Source organism: Eleginops maclovinus, chromosome 3, assembly GCF_036324505.1.
Source record: "Eleginops maclovinus isolate JMC-PN-2008 ecotype Puerto Natales chromosome 3, JC_Emac_rtc_rv5, whole genome shotgun sequence".
NCBI lineage: Eukaryota > Metazoa > Chordata > Actinopteri > Perciformes > Eleginopidae > Eleginops > Eleginops maclovinus.
This window is the reverse complement of record NC_086351.1, coordinates 22,483,466-22,500,595: the sequence shown is the minus strand read 5'-3', so window position 1 is coordinate 22,500,595 and position 17,130 is coordinate 22,483,466. Positions and strand designations below refer to the sequence as shown.

The following is a 17,130-nucleotide window of genomic DNA, read 5'->3' as shown; positions in this document are numbered from 1 at the left end:
TCTTCTTTTCCTTCATCGGAATATCTTCAAAAATCCCCACATCATGTCATGAGGAAGATATCAATCATTATGAGAGATATCAGAATAACCTATTAAATCACTTGGAGTGTGTGACTAAAGGAATCCATGTCAGAAATAAATTAGTTTGATCTTCATCTTTGGAACATTTGCGTGCCGTAAATACAACGCTAACACACCAAGAATGTTACCATGACAAGGCAGTATTTCTTATCAATGCCTCCCTTTCCAATGAAACTAGTTCCCGTAGCACTTGTGTGACTAACCCTGACTGAGAGGCATTGTTAATGTGCTCCAAATCATTTGTACAGGATCCTAGGTGTCAGTGAGGCCCAGCTCTCCTAGAATGAGACCATATGACTCCATTTGTATCAAAAGCTAATAGAAAATAAAGCAGAGGAGCTGTAACAGACAACCTCGATTTTGTCCAGGCCTTGTACAGAATGATTCGTATGATATTGTGGGGTCACACAGAGTAGATACCTTCCTCCTCGATGGCGATAATATTAGTAAAAGAAGAAAAACATCAGCAAATAAAAAAAAAATGTGCAACATTAGCCTTTATTGTTTTTCTAAAAGCTTGAAAAACAGTTTTCCTCTTTGCTGCGGTGCATCAGTAAAAGTGAAACATGACAAATATCACTGGAACAGATGTAGCAAATAAAATAAGGGGTCTCTCTTCTGTAGTGTGTTATGTAAAGTCAACAGCAAAAAAAAGCAGTTTGGCATAGGCAGAGGAGATGTGTCACATTTTTCATGGGCGCAACCCACATACTCAGCTCTGCTGCTCATCCCACAAATGCATGCTATAAGATTTATTTCCAAGAAGTATTGTTCCAACAAAGAAATAATCTACCAAACACAAATTTCCTTACTTTTTGTGCTTAGTTTTTGTGCATGTAAATGGTCTGCAAAAGCTAAAATCCCTGTGTTCCCTCCAGAGGAAATTTCTCTCTCAAACTCCCCTCACCTGTCTGAAATGCCTCCATTGGACCCCTTTGTTTACTTCCATAACAAAGTGACATCACTATGTTATACTTGTCCTTCTATTAGCTAGCGCTCTAACACATTGTACGTGATATGCTAAGGGGCGGGACATCTCTAAGCGGTTGACCAGTCACAACAGAGCCAGCCAGCTAACCAATCAAAGCAGACTGGGCTCTGGTTTCAGATAGAGGGTGAAAAGAGGTCCTGCAGCACAGACAGTATGAGAAAAATAAAGAGCTTTCTGAACATTAAAGCATGGAGACATGTCCCAGGAGAGATTCAAAATACAAATATGAACCTGAAAATGAGCAGAATATGTCCTCTTTAAGACGTGCATGAAGGATGGTGAATCCACTTAAGGATCAGCTCCTCATCTCTTAATCTATAAAGGTTTACTGGAGAGCACTACTCCACCAGCTGTCTGTCACGATGCTCTTCCCTCCTAATTTTCAAATACGTTCACATCTACATTCATTAACATATACTGGAACTTCAATTGAGATTCAAACCTGGCTGTTGTCTGATGAAGCAGTGTATTTCGTCTGAATGATCATCTTTATGAGAATCAAAATACAATACTATATCTTGTGGGAAATTATGTTTCGTAACATGAAATCCATTTTAGATTAAAATGAATAACAGATAAACTGCTTTGATGCTTTTCTTAACATCAGCTCTGCATCCAAAGGCAATCTCAGAACACATCAGCTGATATCGAACAAAGATGTAGCTTTAGTCATGACCGAAAGAACGAGATCGCGGATACAAGCGGCTGAAATGGGATTTCTCCGCAGGGTGGCTGGCCTCTCCCTTAGGGATAAGATGAGAAGTTCAGTCATCCGGGAGGGACTCGGAGTAGAACCGCTGCTCCTTCGCGTTGAAAGGAGCCAGTTGAGGTGGTTCAGGGCACCTAGTGAGGATGCCACCAGGGCGCCTCCCTAGGGAGGTGTTCCAGGCACGTCCAGCTGGGAAGAGACCGAGGGGTAGACCTAGGACCAGGTGGAGGGATTATATCTCTTCGCTGGCCTGGGAGCATCTTGGAATCCCCCAGTCAGAGCTGGTTGATGTGGCCAGGGAAAGGAAAGTTTGGGGCTCTCTGCTGGAGCTGTTACCTCCGTGACCCTGACGGAAAAGCGGGAGAAGATGGATGGATGGATGTAGCTTTAATTAGCTTTCGATTAGCTTGTAAATTGACTTCTTGTAACACAATCCAGTAGTACACATCTTCGGCTCCTAACTCAGGATTAATTCTCACATCTCGAGTTCTCATCAATTGACTGGCTCACGTTAGAGGAACTCTTGGCTCAGAATATCTGTTAGCTACACCAGAATCCCCAAATATTGCCTCTTGCTCCCAGAAGTTTATGGCCTTCATAACCGTTGGGTTCGGACAATGATTAACCTCTAAGGCATTCTCTGGGCTATTTGTTTAAAACCAACAAGCCCTGTTAGTGTTTTCTCCTGTGGGATCACAATGTTCCCCTCTTCACGATGACAGTTGTAGCACATTTTTGGTTGCACAAACACACTCATTCAGACAAATTGGATTCCACAAGTGTGGCTCTCAAGCAATAAACCCCGAGCACAAACACCACTACAGGCACACCATGAGCATGAAATGCTGGGGGAGAACAATGTGAGGCATGTGTAGAGGAATAAGACATGGCAGCGGTCCAATACACAAACAAGGACTTCCTGCTGCATGCGTCCTCAATGGGAGGAAGGAACAGCAACCCAAACCCTCAGGGCTGTGTGTGTGTGTGTGTGTGTGTGTGTGTGTGTGTGTGTGTGTGTGTGTGTGTGTGTGTGTGTGTGTGTGTGTGTGTGTGTGTGTGTGTGTGTGTGTGTGTATATTTTTGAAATGTGGTAAAAGAAGATTATTTGGTGGCTGCATTTGTTACTTACTCACAATATAATCAATAAGTAAACTAATATTTTTACATTAAGTTTGTCTAATGTATGAATGTTTGTGATGTGTATAAATGTTTATGCTATAATATAAATAATATAATAGATGGATGAACTCCAACGGTTACTAACAAACATCAGCTATTATTTCTGTGAAATGGCAAGAGTGGTGAGAAGGGGGAGGGACGGGGTGGCGTGGGATAGGGACTCCCTATCTATTTTCTTTGTTTTTTCTTTTTCTTTTTGTATTCTTGTCTTCAAAATAAAAACAAAATAAGGCTTTTTGTCCTCATAGGCAGATGCACAAGCTAATGTAAAATGAGCACCATATTTAGGAGGTGCGACATAAATCAAGAATAAATAATTATAATACAATAATATATATTATTCCAAAATACAAAAATTCAGCAGGAAGAATTTGGGACTGCCCTCGAACATTCAATGCTAACAATTTTTGAACTTTTTAAAGTGTCATCTTATCATGTGTAGGCTGTTGTCTGTAGCCTACACGTTGTAAACAGGCTCGGTATTGCACAACGTGCTAACTACAGGGTTTCTGTGTTTTTATGAGAAAATCTGTAAAAACAACCTGTCACTCCTACCATCTATTTGTAGACCCCCACTACCACACCCAATTACAGCATGTTTGTGGGGCTAATTTTTGAATAAGCTTTTGTATCAACCATTTTGGTGCCTGTGTTTTGCCCACCAGTTGCTACGTTTCGTCACCAGTGAGTTTGGTTACTTCTACAGGGCTGATCTGCCATTCTTCGACTTGAGATCCTCCAAGAGTTTAATCCTGCTACAGATTGGTATCAGGATAGCCTGGAACAGTCATCTGAAAACCTGCATGGCTAAATAAACTTATTTATTAAAATAATTAAAGCTGAAATGAGCATTTAAAGTTATTTAAAAAAGACAAAGCAGCAGAGCCATTTGAGTGAATTCACAGGGTGCTGACCTATGATCATTTTAGCAGGGTGGACGTTTTTCCAACCTCAACACTTGGCCCCCCTTCAGCCTACATAAGACTCTTACTGTATTTGCAGTAAACATGTACAGCAGGTGAAAGTTAAAGTTCAATCATTGGGGTGGAAAGAAGATCAATCTAATCTTATTGTTCTGTAAGAGAATACATGAGCTGGCCCACAGCAGCAGACTGAGTCTACTTCATTGTCGTTCACTGCAGAGGTGTGTCTGTGTGGCTGTTCACCATGTGCTCGAGATGTTTCTGTTTTCAGTTAAACACAGACAGGAAACCATATGTCTGAGCACTCTACACCACCACACGCATACACACATACACACACACACACACACACACACACACACACACACACACACACACACACACACACACACACACACACACACACACACACACACACACACACACACACACACACCACAGCGTCTGAAACAGCACAGATCAGAACACCCCCGCTGCACGTCTGTGAACGCCCGAAGGATTCCCTGTTGTTTACTTGTGATGCAAACATTACTTTTCCACTTCCTGTTTGTGATGACAGTGCACTCTCCAGTCATTCCAAGAAACAGTAGCAACCACAAAAGGACCTCAGAAACCAAAATCTGAAATGTAGGAGCAGTTACACGCGCAAAAAATAAACAGTTTCCTAGTCTGTGGGTGAGGACTACGTCAGAGAGGCAGGAAGGGGATGGAGTAAAAAGATTTTAATACCATGAATACACTCACTGAACTTCATTCTAATTCAATGTAACTTAATGATGTTACTTAATATATATTTCATGTTTTTATTCCTGGATTAATACACAGCTTCATTGAATATTACACTCTGACTGGTCCATTTGGATATTCCAGAGGCCACTATTTTTCGCTAACAGACTGCTGCTAAGAAGAACAGCCTATTGCTAATCAAGGTACTATGGAATTCTTTTTGATATTTATTTTATATCTTGCGGGGAGAAAGATACTTTAAATTCATGATGGCTAAAAAGAAAAGTAAAAGAGCGCATGAGAAGGAAAGAGGTTAAAAGCTGGACATCACACAGAGAGGACGTAAACACTTAAGGGAACACGGTACACACCTCTCGCTGCATGTCCTCCTGTACTTATACCTTACTTAAAATTAACCACTTTTCTCTAGTTTAATTGGCTTGATATGTTACATTTTTCAAGTTATAGAGGAACTAATACGTACCAGCTATATAAAGATATTCTGACAGAAACCCTTTGTTTAATGTCAGCTGACACAGACAACTATCCTTGCCAAGCTTTCATGCATGAGTACAGCAACTCTTTAACGCTCCAACTCTCTCCCCTCCTCCAGACAGCGGTGAAGAGGGGACAACATTGTCAATTTAACAAAAGCAACAATGCTGACTTGAATCAAGATTGTGGGCATCCGGACATCCCTTATATTGATAAGTGCAGCTTTAAACCTAATAAAAGGTTTTGGTTTAATGTACTCACTGGGAGAGAAGGAGAGCTTGTCATTGCACTCGTCCTCGTCAGTACAGGAGCAGAAGTGGGCCCTCCCGCTCGTTGTGTTCTTCTCCTTCATCACACAGGTGGAGCTGTTATAGTCGTCCAGCATAACACCATAGAGGGGCTTGGACGGGTCATGACACAGAGTTTCGATGGAGAAGCCTGTCTCATTCTTCCTCCTAAAAGACAGAAAGATAAAGCAGAGATGTATTGAATAAACTAAAGGTCTCCTAGTGTGCTATAATTGAACAATATCTATACAAAACTTGTCTGTGAAGAGTTTTGCTCAAAATGCCAAACAGATCACCCATTGCAGCATGCCTCATGCCCCTCTATCTCAGCCCTGTTCCTGAAGTGCTGATTCTGTGACTGTCGCTTTAAATTTGAGCTGAGCTGAAGCTGGCCACGCCCCTTTGGAGCGTCATTCAGCTCTCTCTGCTGTGAAAGTTTTCTACCGGGAGAAACTCAGCTAAACGCTGCCATGATTAAACGCCATGATATGTTCCAAAACACATCCAGCATTATTTCTGAAACACTTCTCAGTGTTTACCACTAGAACAGAGACATTATATATATTATATAAACAACAACTCCAAGTCCCTCCTGCAGACATCCTGCTGAATACATAGAGACACAGAGGTGCTGCGGAGGGGATTCAGCTCGCAACTGTATATTGGGTATGATAGGTTGGGGCATGTCACGTGGGCGGGACGTTGCCAGGAGTTCAATAATAATAAAGCCAGCCCACATTTCCGTTATGTCATAACCGAAGCAAATCTGGATCAGCTCGTTTGCACACCTGTTTTTAGAGATGTGGGCAAGGAGGAAAAGAGAGAGGGTTGTATTTTCTCTTACTTTGTTAGTCTCCTTACACACCGGGGACACATATTTAAGTATAAAAGACAGCAAAAAGTGCATTTGGATAATAGGGGACCTTTAAGAGCTATTAAGTGAATCACATCTAAGAGTTAGAGGCATTTTCCTGCTCTCGGGTACCTACCAGATAGATACACAGACCTCGTTGTTGTCGTCACAGGTGGATGTGATGGAGCAGTTTGACATGCATGTCCCAGAACCACTACAGGAGGAGAGCTCCAGATCACAGAACTTACAGAGCTGACTCATGGGGTATAAAGGGGGCATGCCTGCAAAACAGAAGAACATCATGATTAACATAAGTTCTGTTGTCAACAATGTAATTCCAGTTCTTGCTCCGGCTAGAAGGGCTAGAAATATGTTGGCAGGTTGATGAATTAAAAATGCAAGGTATAGTAAGGGAAAATATTTGATAGACTGATCTGAAACATGACATAAATAATAAGTCCATTTCTTTTTTCCAACTTTAGAATGGCACTGTTGTTATTTGGTTCTTTATTTCACATAGGCGGTAACAACTTGTTAGATTCTCATACAAGTGGTTACGTATATCCATGATTATCAGAGAATGAAACATAATATTTCTGATGACTCCTACATCTTTCCTATATGAAACAACATTAGGCAAAAATGTCCACCTCTACAGAGGAAGTACTGGATTCTACTTCTTACATTGCGATGGAACTTGCTAGGCCCAGTCATGCTAATTAGGTAATGAAAGAAAGAGGTCTCTCCTTAATGACCATTTCAAGACAAACTTTACAATTGTAGCCCCGTTAACGCAACGTTATGCTATAGTTTAGGAAAGTAAGGATCTAATTTGTTTTTCTTTCTGACCAAAAACCAACACTCATTACTGACCCTTAACCTAACCCAACAAGATTAAAGTCACTAGTAGAGTAGTGGGTTGTAGAACAAATTAACCATCTTAAAAGACCAAGACTCTTGGAAGAGCTGCAGAGTCAGTTGATAATCTTCTTTGAGTTCATCACTAGGTACATAACGTTTTACATAAACCATAGTTATTTGAACCACTGTTAATGAAGAAATATTGGAAAGTGCAGCTTTAATTGAGGTATCAAAACTTAATTAAAGTGATAAGTCAATTCCAGTAAAGGTATCCAATGTTATACACAAAGTTGATGATAAATGTTGTGCGTCTCGTTTTACAAATGAGAGAAAAATCCTGCAAACTCATTCTCAATGGAAAAGATTTAACCTGGTGCGTAGGATATTTCCAAGCTACATACTATATTGAGTGGGTTGGAACGACAGTAAAGCATTAGCTTCCTAAATGTTACTAGGTCTTGACAACAAAAAATGTCACCACAGACAGCCCAAAAACCAGCATTGAGCTGCACTGTGACTACATCAACAACTTTAAATGTGCTTTTGGGCTTAAGGAAAATATACAAAACTAAGCAACAATCACACCAAACCACCAACACAGACATCCACAGCTGAATCAATAGTTCGCTTGCGCCAAGCTACAGCTCTTTTTAACATCAAAACTACTTTGCCTGATCCAAATAATCTTCAAAAATGTCTTCCAAAAGAATGCAAAAGTATTCCCTGAAAAAGCAATACATCAAGTTGAATCTATTTTTGTTCATGCATTTATCAAAAAACTAATGTGGAGTATTTCCTGGTCTCTTGAAAATGCTGTAGATTTTCTGGAAGTAAGGGGTAAATTAACAAAAAAATCACCTAAGGTTACTTGGAAGTGGAAATGCCTTAGATCTTTTGTTTCCATTATCCTCTTTGGGTGTGAAAAACAACCACTTCCTGTCTCTGCACTCAAAAACACTGTAAATTCCTCCTGAATACTCAATGTATAGTGTTGACTGGTTACTGTAATCTGTGACCTATGATGTCATTGCAATCAAACCAAAGCTCTAGGCTCACTATGCTTTGACACAGCTCCAGTGTTCACAGCTGGCAGAGTCCAGCAACGGCCTGCTGGAAGCCCGCCACTGCAGACCAGCGCCGCATCTGATGACTCTCTAAAAGTTCTTTTATTTTAACAGTAAATACGAAAGCCCATGGCTAAAAGACTTCAGGTAACCAGCACTGCAACGAGCGAGCAGCAGTTCACAAGGAGCTAACGGGATTCGGGAAGCTAACGAATCAACTGGTGTCCTCTGCCTGGTACACAGCTTACTGACATGCAACAACTACCACGGTTCAACTGGTAGCTAGTGCAAAATAAAGACAGCAGCCTGCTTTCCTTCACCTCAAAGGATTTGCCAGCTAAGCTAACAAGCTCTCAGTTAGGTAGCATTTTCATTCACAGCTAGCTAAGTTGGCATAGAACTGCTATACTGTTGTTATTGTTCAAAAAAACGTGTTGTTTGGTTTGCAGAAATAAGTAAACTAACTATAAATTTAAAATACAGAAAGATAAGATGAAATGAATGTATAGCAGTGTATTATTAAAGACCAATATGCATGTCGGGGAGAGGAATCAACATGGTCTGCTGTGTTTTCACGACGCGGAGCAGGTGATATGCTGATAGTATCTTGGCAGGACTTGATGGTGAGTTAGTATTGCAGTGACTAACAGAGTTGCATGCACACAAACATCTTTTAACCAGGCACCATCATTCATTAAGCAAAGGGGGGGAGGTCACGGAACGGCACACACATTATTTTCAGTACAGTATACATGAATTCCTATATTCCTTTTGATGCCCAAAGTAGCTTAAATATAGATATGTAAATATAGCTTAAACCATCCTTCTAATAGCTTTCCCTTTGACACAGTTACATTGTCTATGTATCATCACCCTGGCTGCTTGAAAGGAAGGTATTGCATGTGGTAAAATGGGTCACATGCTGCCTTGGCTCAGGCTGGCAATGTTATCATTCTCTTTAGCATGTCTTGGCTGCCTTTGTGATCCCCCTTTGGTCTGAGACCTGTTCAGAGCTGCCTGTTTAAATCAAAGCCCCCATGAGAAACCTAAGTAAGTCCTGTTAGCCTCTTAGTCTTATAGAGCTATGCCTTTTTATTTCTGTGTGGAAAGGGAGCTTCTACCATGTGGCCTGTGTGTTCAAATGACTTACAGGATCAAATGGAAACCCTATGTGTAGTATACAGGTACAAAAGGGGGGTTTTTAAATGAAGAGACGTTCATTCAGCTGGGAGGTCTGAGTTTAAGCCACCATGACGCCAAACGTCTGCCCTGGTTCAGCTCCACTGAGCAGTACACTGAATTCCTTCCAGCCCTGTGCAATGTCTATCAGCTTCTACGACAGCTCTGTCTGGTTCCACTAGCTTCTTTAGCTTCATTCGATTTTTAAGTAATGGGTATCTACAGCAGCACTAGTTACTACAATTTGAACCCCCCTCAAACCCTCTTGAATTTGTTAGCAGGTTAAATTTTACAAGCACATTGCCTCACTGTTAGTTTGTGTAAACTTCAGATGGAAATTGTTTTTGTCTTATCCATGTCTTATTAATTGTAAAAAAAAAAAAACCTTAAATAAAACCGGGTCTCCTTTCCTGCAGTTCTTCCAGAGCTAATTTGTCTTTACATAAACTCTAGCTTTCTGCTAATAACATTAGCTGAACACTAGCATCAATGATTGTGTGAACACAAAATAGCTTAGGAAATAGCTTTTTCTGCTAATAATATTGCTAGCATTCAATATAGCATTAGCAGAAGCATATCAGTTAGTATAATGCAGCAGGCTTCTGCTAATAACATTAGCATGTTGTTAATGTGGTGAAAACTCGACAAAGAAAATTCAGTTGTCTTGTCTGTTAACCCTGTGAGTTACAGTGCGACATTTTGACTTTTTATTGTCTGCTAAGGTTGACATTACTCCTTTATAAACATAGGACAAAGTAGTTTGCTGATTGTTTTAATGGTCCATATATTATATACAATTATTTATTATGAAATGTCAATAGAATTTCTATTTTATGTGAAAAAAAGTGTTTTGTTTAATGTCAATTTTAGTCATTTTCATCTTTTCCTAGAAAAACGAATGGGCAAGTCTGACTTAATCGTAACGGCCAAGAAATTGGCGCATCTCAAAAGAACACCATGAAAGTATTACTTAGCTCACTGGCTGCACTGGGGTACTCTCCCCGTTACTCATTCACATTCATGCAGTCTCTGTGGCACTGTGCTGCACTAAACTAGCAGGGCTTTCGGTGTCTGAGGTTGTGTGTGGGTGTTAGCGCTCTGCTATTTCACACTCTGGGTCCCGCCTTCATCTGGACTGTGTGATGGAATGTGTCTTGAAATTATATTAACTGTGCTTAATGCACAAAAACACACACGTCTTGCACTATAAACACAGACAGAAGCAGTGTAGTCTTAAAGGAGAATGTGTTCATTTTCTCACATCAGGAATAAGTCAAACCTGACCTGTTGGGATTTCACATTCTTGCCATGTCAGTTGATTTAGCGGTAGCACAACACTTGTGTTGTTTGCGAGAAAGAAGCCCCCTTAATCATGGTTAAGTGGCTAAATGTAGAATCAAACACCCACTCTGTTTACTCAATTAGTTTGACATTAATGATAATAACTGAAGGGGTCATCCTAGTAGAATTTACTGCAGTACAATTAAGACAGGTGGCACACGGATATAAAGTGTTGATTTAAAAATGTCATTTTGATCCAGCCAGTGGTCACAAACGTTTTAATTGAACAGCTAAACTGAAATGCATTGATGGGAGTTCGCAAGCAGTGACTAAGACTGCTCCCTAGCTTTGATTGGTAGTTTTCCTACAGACACATAGGGGTCATGCAAATGTATTAAGAGTGCAGTTTCAGCAAATAAGGCAAAAGTTGTTGTTTTCCTAAAGTTAATAACTGCAGCTTTAGTAGCACTTAATGGTCACCTAATATGCAAAATCAACGTTTCCATATCTTTTATACATGTATCCCCTCTGTGTAAAGAGATTCTAAAAGTTTCAGGAAAAAAGATTCCCTCTCTTTTTGTCCTGATCCATCTTTATAAAAATCTGAAAATCAGCTGATCAGATTTGTCCACTTTGTGATGTAACAATGTTTTTTCGGTTATGAAACCATTAGCCAATAACCAACCAAGGTAACACCCGCCCACCTTATCACCTGAATCTCCTCCTAGAGCACCATTGTGTTTTTTAAAACCAATCATCTGTCAGAGGGGCGTGGCCAGCAGCAGCTCATTAGCATTTAAAGCTACAGACAAAGAATCAGCACTTTTGGAACAGGGCTGAAACAGAGGGGTTTATGGCATGCTACAATGATCTGTTTGGTGTTTCAGCCAAGAGACATGTTCTGTATGTATCATTTTTACTTTATTGGCATTGCATTTAATATTGAGTTCATCCAAAAGAAACGGAAAGTAATCAGGTTAGCCTTATAGGGGTAGTAAAGAGGGTGTGGCTTGGTTGTAAAAAGTGGATGTCAATCAGGATTATGTATTATGTCTCAATCCCCTTCTTTATCACATAAAGCCAATCTAATATCTCAACAACAAATCATTTTCTATACACCGACATAAAATCTAACTCATGTTTAGTTACTGGAAGTTAAGCAACACATTTGAAGCAGTTGAGACAAGTTTGAATTCTGCTAAGCTAATACTGCTGCATATTTGAAACACATGGAGATGTGCTGCAGATGATCTCAATGCATAAATAACATTTTAGTAGATTGTAAAATCCTTTCCCAGGATTAAGCAATCAGTGTGTGTCATGTTGTGTCATGGGTGCATAATATAATGAACATAATATCATGTTATTTTATAAAGCAGTACATTTCCCAAAATAACAGTGTATTAGAGGTGAGTATTTATGCCATGTACTTGTTGTGAGCAGGAGCCTTTTTTATTTACAATGTACTTTTTAGCATTTGTTTAGTTATGGTGTCCACATTCAGAGAGTATGATAGTTTAATAAGAGTGGGTGTGGAGCTACACTGAGCATTATTTGGAGCAATGCAATGAAATATCTGTTGGAATAAGAATCGCTCTTCTCTCTGGTCTTGCCCTGTCAGTGAAATGAGTGGAGACAACTGGCAGGAGGCTGCGCGGGGCTACATAACTGCCCCAGCAGGCGGCTCAGCCCCCTCCCTCTGCTCCTTAAAGTTATCCCACCACTACAACTCAGTCTCTCCAACTTGCCTATAATCCTCTCATTCCTCCTATCTGTTTTCCTTTCATCCCAGCCTGCTTTTCTCTTCTCTTTGACCCCAGAGTCAGCGAAGCGGGTAAAGAGGGAAGAACACAGGAGGACGACTATTATGGTCAAAGTCAGAGGAAGACACTTTAGTGGGGTTAAACTGTGTGAAGCCTCCTAAAAGACAACATTGATCTGTTTCTCTTTTGTACAGCCTCCTGTTTCCCTTTCAGCTTTGTGTTTTGATGGATGCAGGATGGAATAGCTTGAGTCGCTATTTTTGGCTAAGCACTGGATTGGGGAATGTCCCATCACGGGGGCATCTGCGCAGACACTGAGATTCCCTGAAATTAAGTAGGAACCTTAATGTGACAGTCCCTTGAGCCGTTCACATCAATTGAAAGCATACAAATAAAGAAAAGTTTAAAACAACACAGGCCTGATGTTCGAGGAAGCAACGCATCACGCTGTGGTGGGCAGAAGTCACAAAAATGAGGAGTGTGTTTGTTTGTTTGGTGGGCAGATGGGGGCATGTGGGTGGAAGTTTGAGGTTTGTATGTCTATTTGTGACACATACAAAGCAGCAGGGCCACACAGCCCCTCTGGTATGTGGGGTTTCCAGGTTCAAAATAGGCCCTGCCGTAGGAGGAGGGCAGAAACAAACAGCAGAAAGAGAGGGGGAGAAGAAGAGCAAAACACGATTTGCTTGTTCATGACAACCAAAGGCTGAATTTGGCTTGTCATTGTCATGCCGTGCTTAATCTACCCACCTGTCACAAGCGTGGGGAAGGTTCTGTAGCCGGCTGAAGTGGGAGGTGTTTGGTATGACGGCTGGAAAGTTGGTTACATTGCCACTGTTCACACGTGACAACTGACAAGTGGACTTCAACACATAACCCCGGAAACACTCTTTCACTGCGCGATCATGCAGGAAAGGTGGAACATCTGATACATCCAATACAAACACCCTGCAGCCAATGAGGGGCAACATCTGTATTTTGAACTGTAGTGGATTATCACTATGTCAAAGTAACTGCTTTTTGTCACATCTCAAAAAATTAATCTGAAGATACAGGGTAGGAAGCGTAATGGTCCAATAGAAAGATGAATATTCTATTTAGTCTATTTAATGTCACATCATGGCTTTTGATGGGCTCCACACTACTGGTCAATTATACATCAATTGCACATTTACTCAAGCACCGTACCTAAGCACACATTTGAAGTTCTTTACCCAAGTATTTCTATTTGATACTACTTTATACTTCTACTCTACTGTATTATGGAGACCTAATTTGTACTTTCTACTCCATTTATTTACAGATGTATTTACTTGTTACTTTCTAAATTCAGATTTGACACACAATTTGAAAATAACCAAGACTGGGACAATTAGCAGCTATTTTGATAGGAAGTTTGTTATTCAAAAATATTTCCCCATTTCAGCATCTCAAATGTGAAGATTTTTAAAACATCTATAACATTCAAATGTTTTTTGAGTTTTTTCTGCAATGTGTGCTTTTACTACGATTACTTTAAATACATGTTCCTTGTTGTACTTAAATTATTTTACTTAAGTACCCTTCTTGATGCAGTAGTTTAGTGGAAATGGATTATTCTTACCAGTGGTGTAAAGTAACTAAGTAGATTGACTTAAGTATTGTACTTCACTTAAGTATTTCAATTATTTGCTACTTCGTACTTTTACTCCACTACATTTATGTAATATCTTTAGTTACTTTACAGATTTGGATTAATGATGTGAAATATAATCAATCCTTAAATCAGACTGTAGTTCACCTGGAGTAAATTCACAAGCTACCCTGCAGTATACAAAGCCATTAAATCTAGCTGCACCTTTACCAGCTTTGAGAACACTTTAATGATCAATAATTATAATCAAAACAGCAAAATCTGTAAAAAGAGTACTTTAATTGTATCTAGATTGTAATGCTTGACTTGTAACAGAGTTCTCCAACACTTTGGTAGTTCCACTTTTACTGAAGTGCAAAATCTGAGTACTTCGCCCACCACTTCAAACAACTTGTATTAAAATTACTAAGTTCTCAAATGTTACCGGATGTTATGGAAGGAAGATATTTGGTCTAATTCAGTCTCTGTGGGTAAAGAGACGCTGTGTGCGTCACCTGTCCGCGTGCGTGTTTCCCAACTTCAGCGGTACTGCTTCACACACACTGACACTTACACTTCTGTCAGAACACAGGGCTCATAGCGGAGCCAGTAACAGAGCGACGCTGCTAAATTTTATGGTACTCACCCAGAGTCCCGGGCTGCAGCAGCCCAGTGAGCAGGCAGAGAGATAGAACTCCCCGCAGAGACAGAGAGCCGCGCGGTCCCTCCATGTTCACCGAGACTCCTTCTCCTCAGAGGCAGCTGGAGCGAGGGGGGGGGGCGGTCCGCTGCACCGAGAGCTGCACTCTACTCAGCAGCTGGATACTCACTGCTGAACCATCCAGAAACCCACACACACACACGCACACACACACACACACACACACACACACACACACACACACACACACACACACACACACACACAGTCCTTCGGTCTCTCTCTCTCTCTCTCTCTCTCTCTCTCTCTCTCTCTCTCTCTCTCTCTCTCTCTTCCTGTCTCTACCTTTCAGCAAACGGGCTTTACGTTTCAGGAAGTAGTGTTGCCAAAGCATCAAACACGAAATATGAACATAACGTTAATTGTAATTGATTGTTATATATAAATTACTATTACTTTCAATGAAGTGTGTGTGTGTGTGTGTGTGTGTGTGTGTGTGTGTGTGTGTGTGTGTGTGTGTGTGTGTGTGTGTGTGTGTGTGTGTGTGTGTGTGTGTGTGTGTTGATACATTTAGCAGCAAGAAATGCATTGTTTCAAAAAAAGTTAATAATATGGAAATCTAGTCAACATAAATGTTTTTTGTTTAACTTTCACATGTTCGAACAGTGACCGCATCCGTTTTCTTTGGGTTTCCAAGATCGTGTCTTCCAGTTTGTGATCAGTCCCTGAGCCTGTCAGACAATTTCTCTGCTTTCTTTCTTTGTTGGTAAAGAGATATTCGGATCATTCTTATTCTACATATAGGGCTACATAACTTTCTAATCCACCCTGGCTTTTAGTTTATTTTTATTTATTTTATTGTGTTATCGTGACTTTTAATGTGATTGGTATAGCAGTGTTATTAGCCTCAGCATCAGCTGACACCAAGTATCTCTCCTGGGCTCAACTGTTGAACAGAATAGAGCGGATTAAACAGAAACAGATACAGCTTTCTCGGGAAAACACTGGTGTCCCACAAGCTTTATTTAAAACATTTTTTTAAATTAAAACCCCTTGAAGAAGTTTGGATGGTACGGTTAGCTGGTTACGGTTGCTGAGTAAGGGGGGAAAATAACCAAATTTAAATCGTCATCATCATCATCATCATTTCACACAATTACATTTTCCTTGACCAATGTCCTTTATGCTGTAGAATGTTTGTTTGTTTTTCCTCCTTAAAAAAAATCCAACTCCTCCCAGGGCAGAACGTGTTGGCTGGTGGCTGCTGCAGCGTTCTCCTCCCAAACCCCCGAGCCTGAGGGCAACAGGTGCCAGTGGCCCGGTAGCACTGACTTGGGACCCCCCTGTGGCCCCACTCCCTAAGAAAAGTTTATAATATTACTATTTATTGGCTATAGCAGTGGCATTCTAGTCGGACCCCTTAAAACTGTAATTTAGTTAACAAAACAAGAATTGTTCAATTAAAAAAAGAACTACTCAATCAATGTTGTCACTGAAACAAAGAACCTTAACTTAAAGTTACTGAAATAAATCCCTGTACAGAAATAACAACCACTGTATTTTATGTTTATTTCACGCATTTACTATAATATACTATTATACTGTCTTTGTGTTTTTTAACCTGCATTTATTGTGCCCCTCTGATAAAATCCCCCCCCCCCCCCCAGTAAAATTGGTCCAGAACCGCCACTGGACACGAGAGAAGGTAATAAACGCCCGACCTTGAGTCTTGAAAGCAGTAAAAATCGCTGAAGGATATAACCATGTCCTGAACGTTAGAAAGGCCTGATCCATTATCAGAACGGTAGCTGAGTACCAATGTATTCTGGGCAAGTAGGGGACGTATCCTACTGATGTTGTAAAGATTTTTCCTGTAGGAGCAGGTTGAAGCAGCGATGTTAGCAGTAAAGGAAAGTTGTTCGTCCAGTTGCACAGATTCCTTCAGTCTAAGTCACAGTAACGTTGATTAAAATGTCATGGATAGGAGAGTTCTTCCCTAGAAAGGAAAATCAGTACAGGCTTGTTTAGGTTGAGCTTAAGATGGTGCGCAGACATCCACTCAGAAATGTGGGCCAGGCAAGCAGATGGGTTTCAGAAGACGTGGAAACCACCAAATCAGTTGTGAATCACCTGCAAATCTGTGGTAGAAGTCATTAGAGTGAATGACGGAGCTGAAAAATATTAGTACCAATAGACTGTAGAAGGTAAGTGGGGAAAGTGTCAAGGAATGGGAGGGATGAGGAAATAGAGAATAGTTTTTCAGGGTTAGAGAAAGACATTTTAGATTGATAGAAGGTGCTTTTGCCAGCAGAAATGTAAGGAGAGTATGAGGAGAGAAGACAATGATAGTTAGGAGGTCATCAGGGTGTTTTGATTTCCCACCATCATAACACCAAGTCAACCAGGGAGCCAGGTGGGACCTGCAGAGACATGAGAGGACAGCTGAGGTCTGGAAGGAGGGGGAG

General features: G+C 40.6%; 1 protein-coding gene across 1 annotated transcript in view; it reads right to left on the bottom strand.

The window, feature by feature from the left end:
• LOC134862143 (TGF-beta receptor type-2-like) overlaps positions 1–14,893 on the bottom strand; it is a 29,296-nt gene extending 14,403 nt beyond the window's left edge. Inside the window, exons 1-3 of the mRNA XM_063879879.1 lie at positions 14,651–14,893; positions 6,381–6,525; positions 5,366–5,559 (exon numbers count right to left, since the gene is read on the bottom strand). Coding sequence (XP_063735949.1) covers positions 5,366–5,559; positions 6,381–6,525; positions 14,651–14,735 — 424 coding nt within the window. The 5' untranslated portion in view covers positions 14,736–14,893. The remainder of the gene's footprint in view (positions 1–5,365; positions 5,560–6,380; positions 6,526–14,650) is intronic.
• Between the last annotated feature and the right edge of the window lie 2,237 nt (positions 14,894–17,130).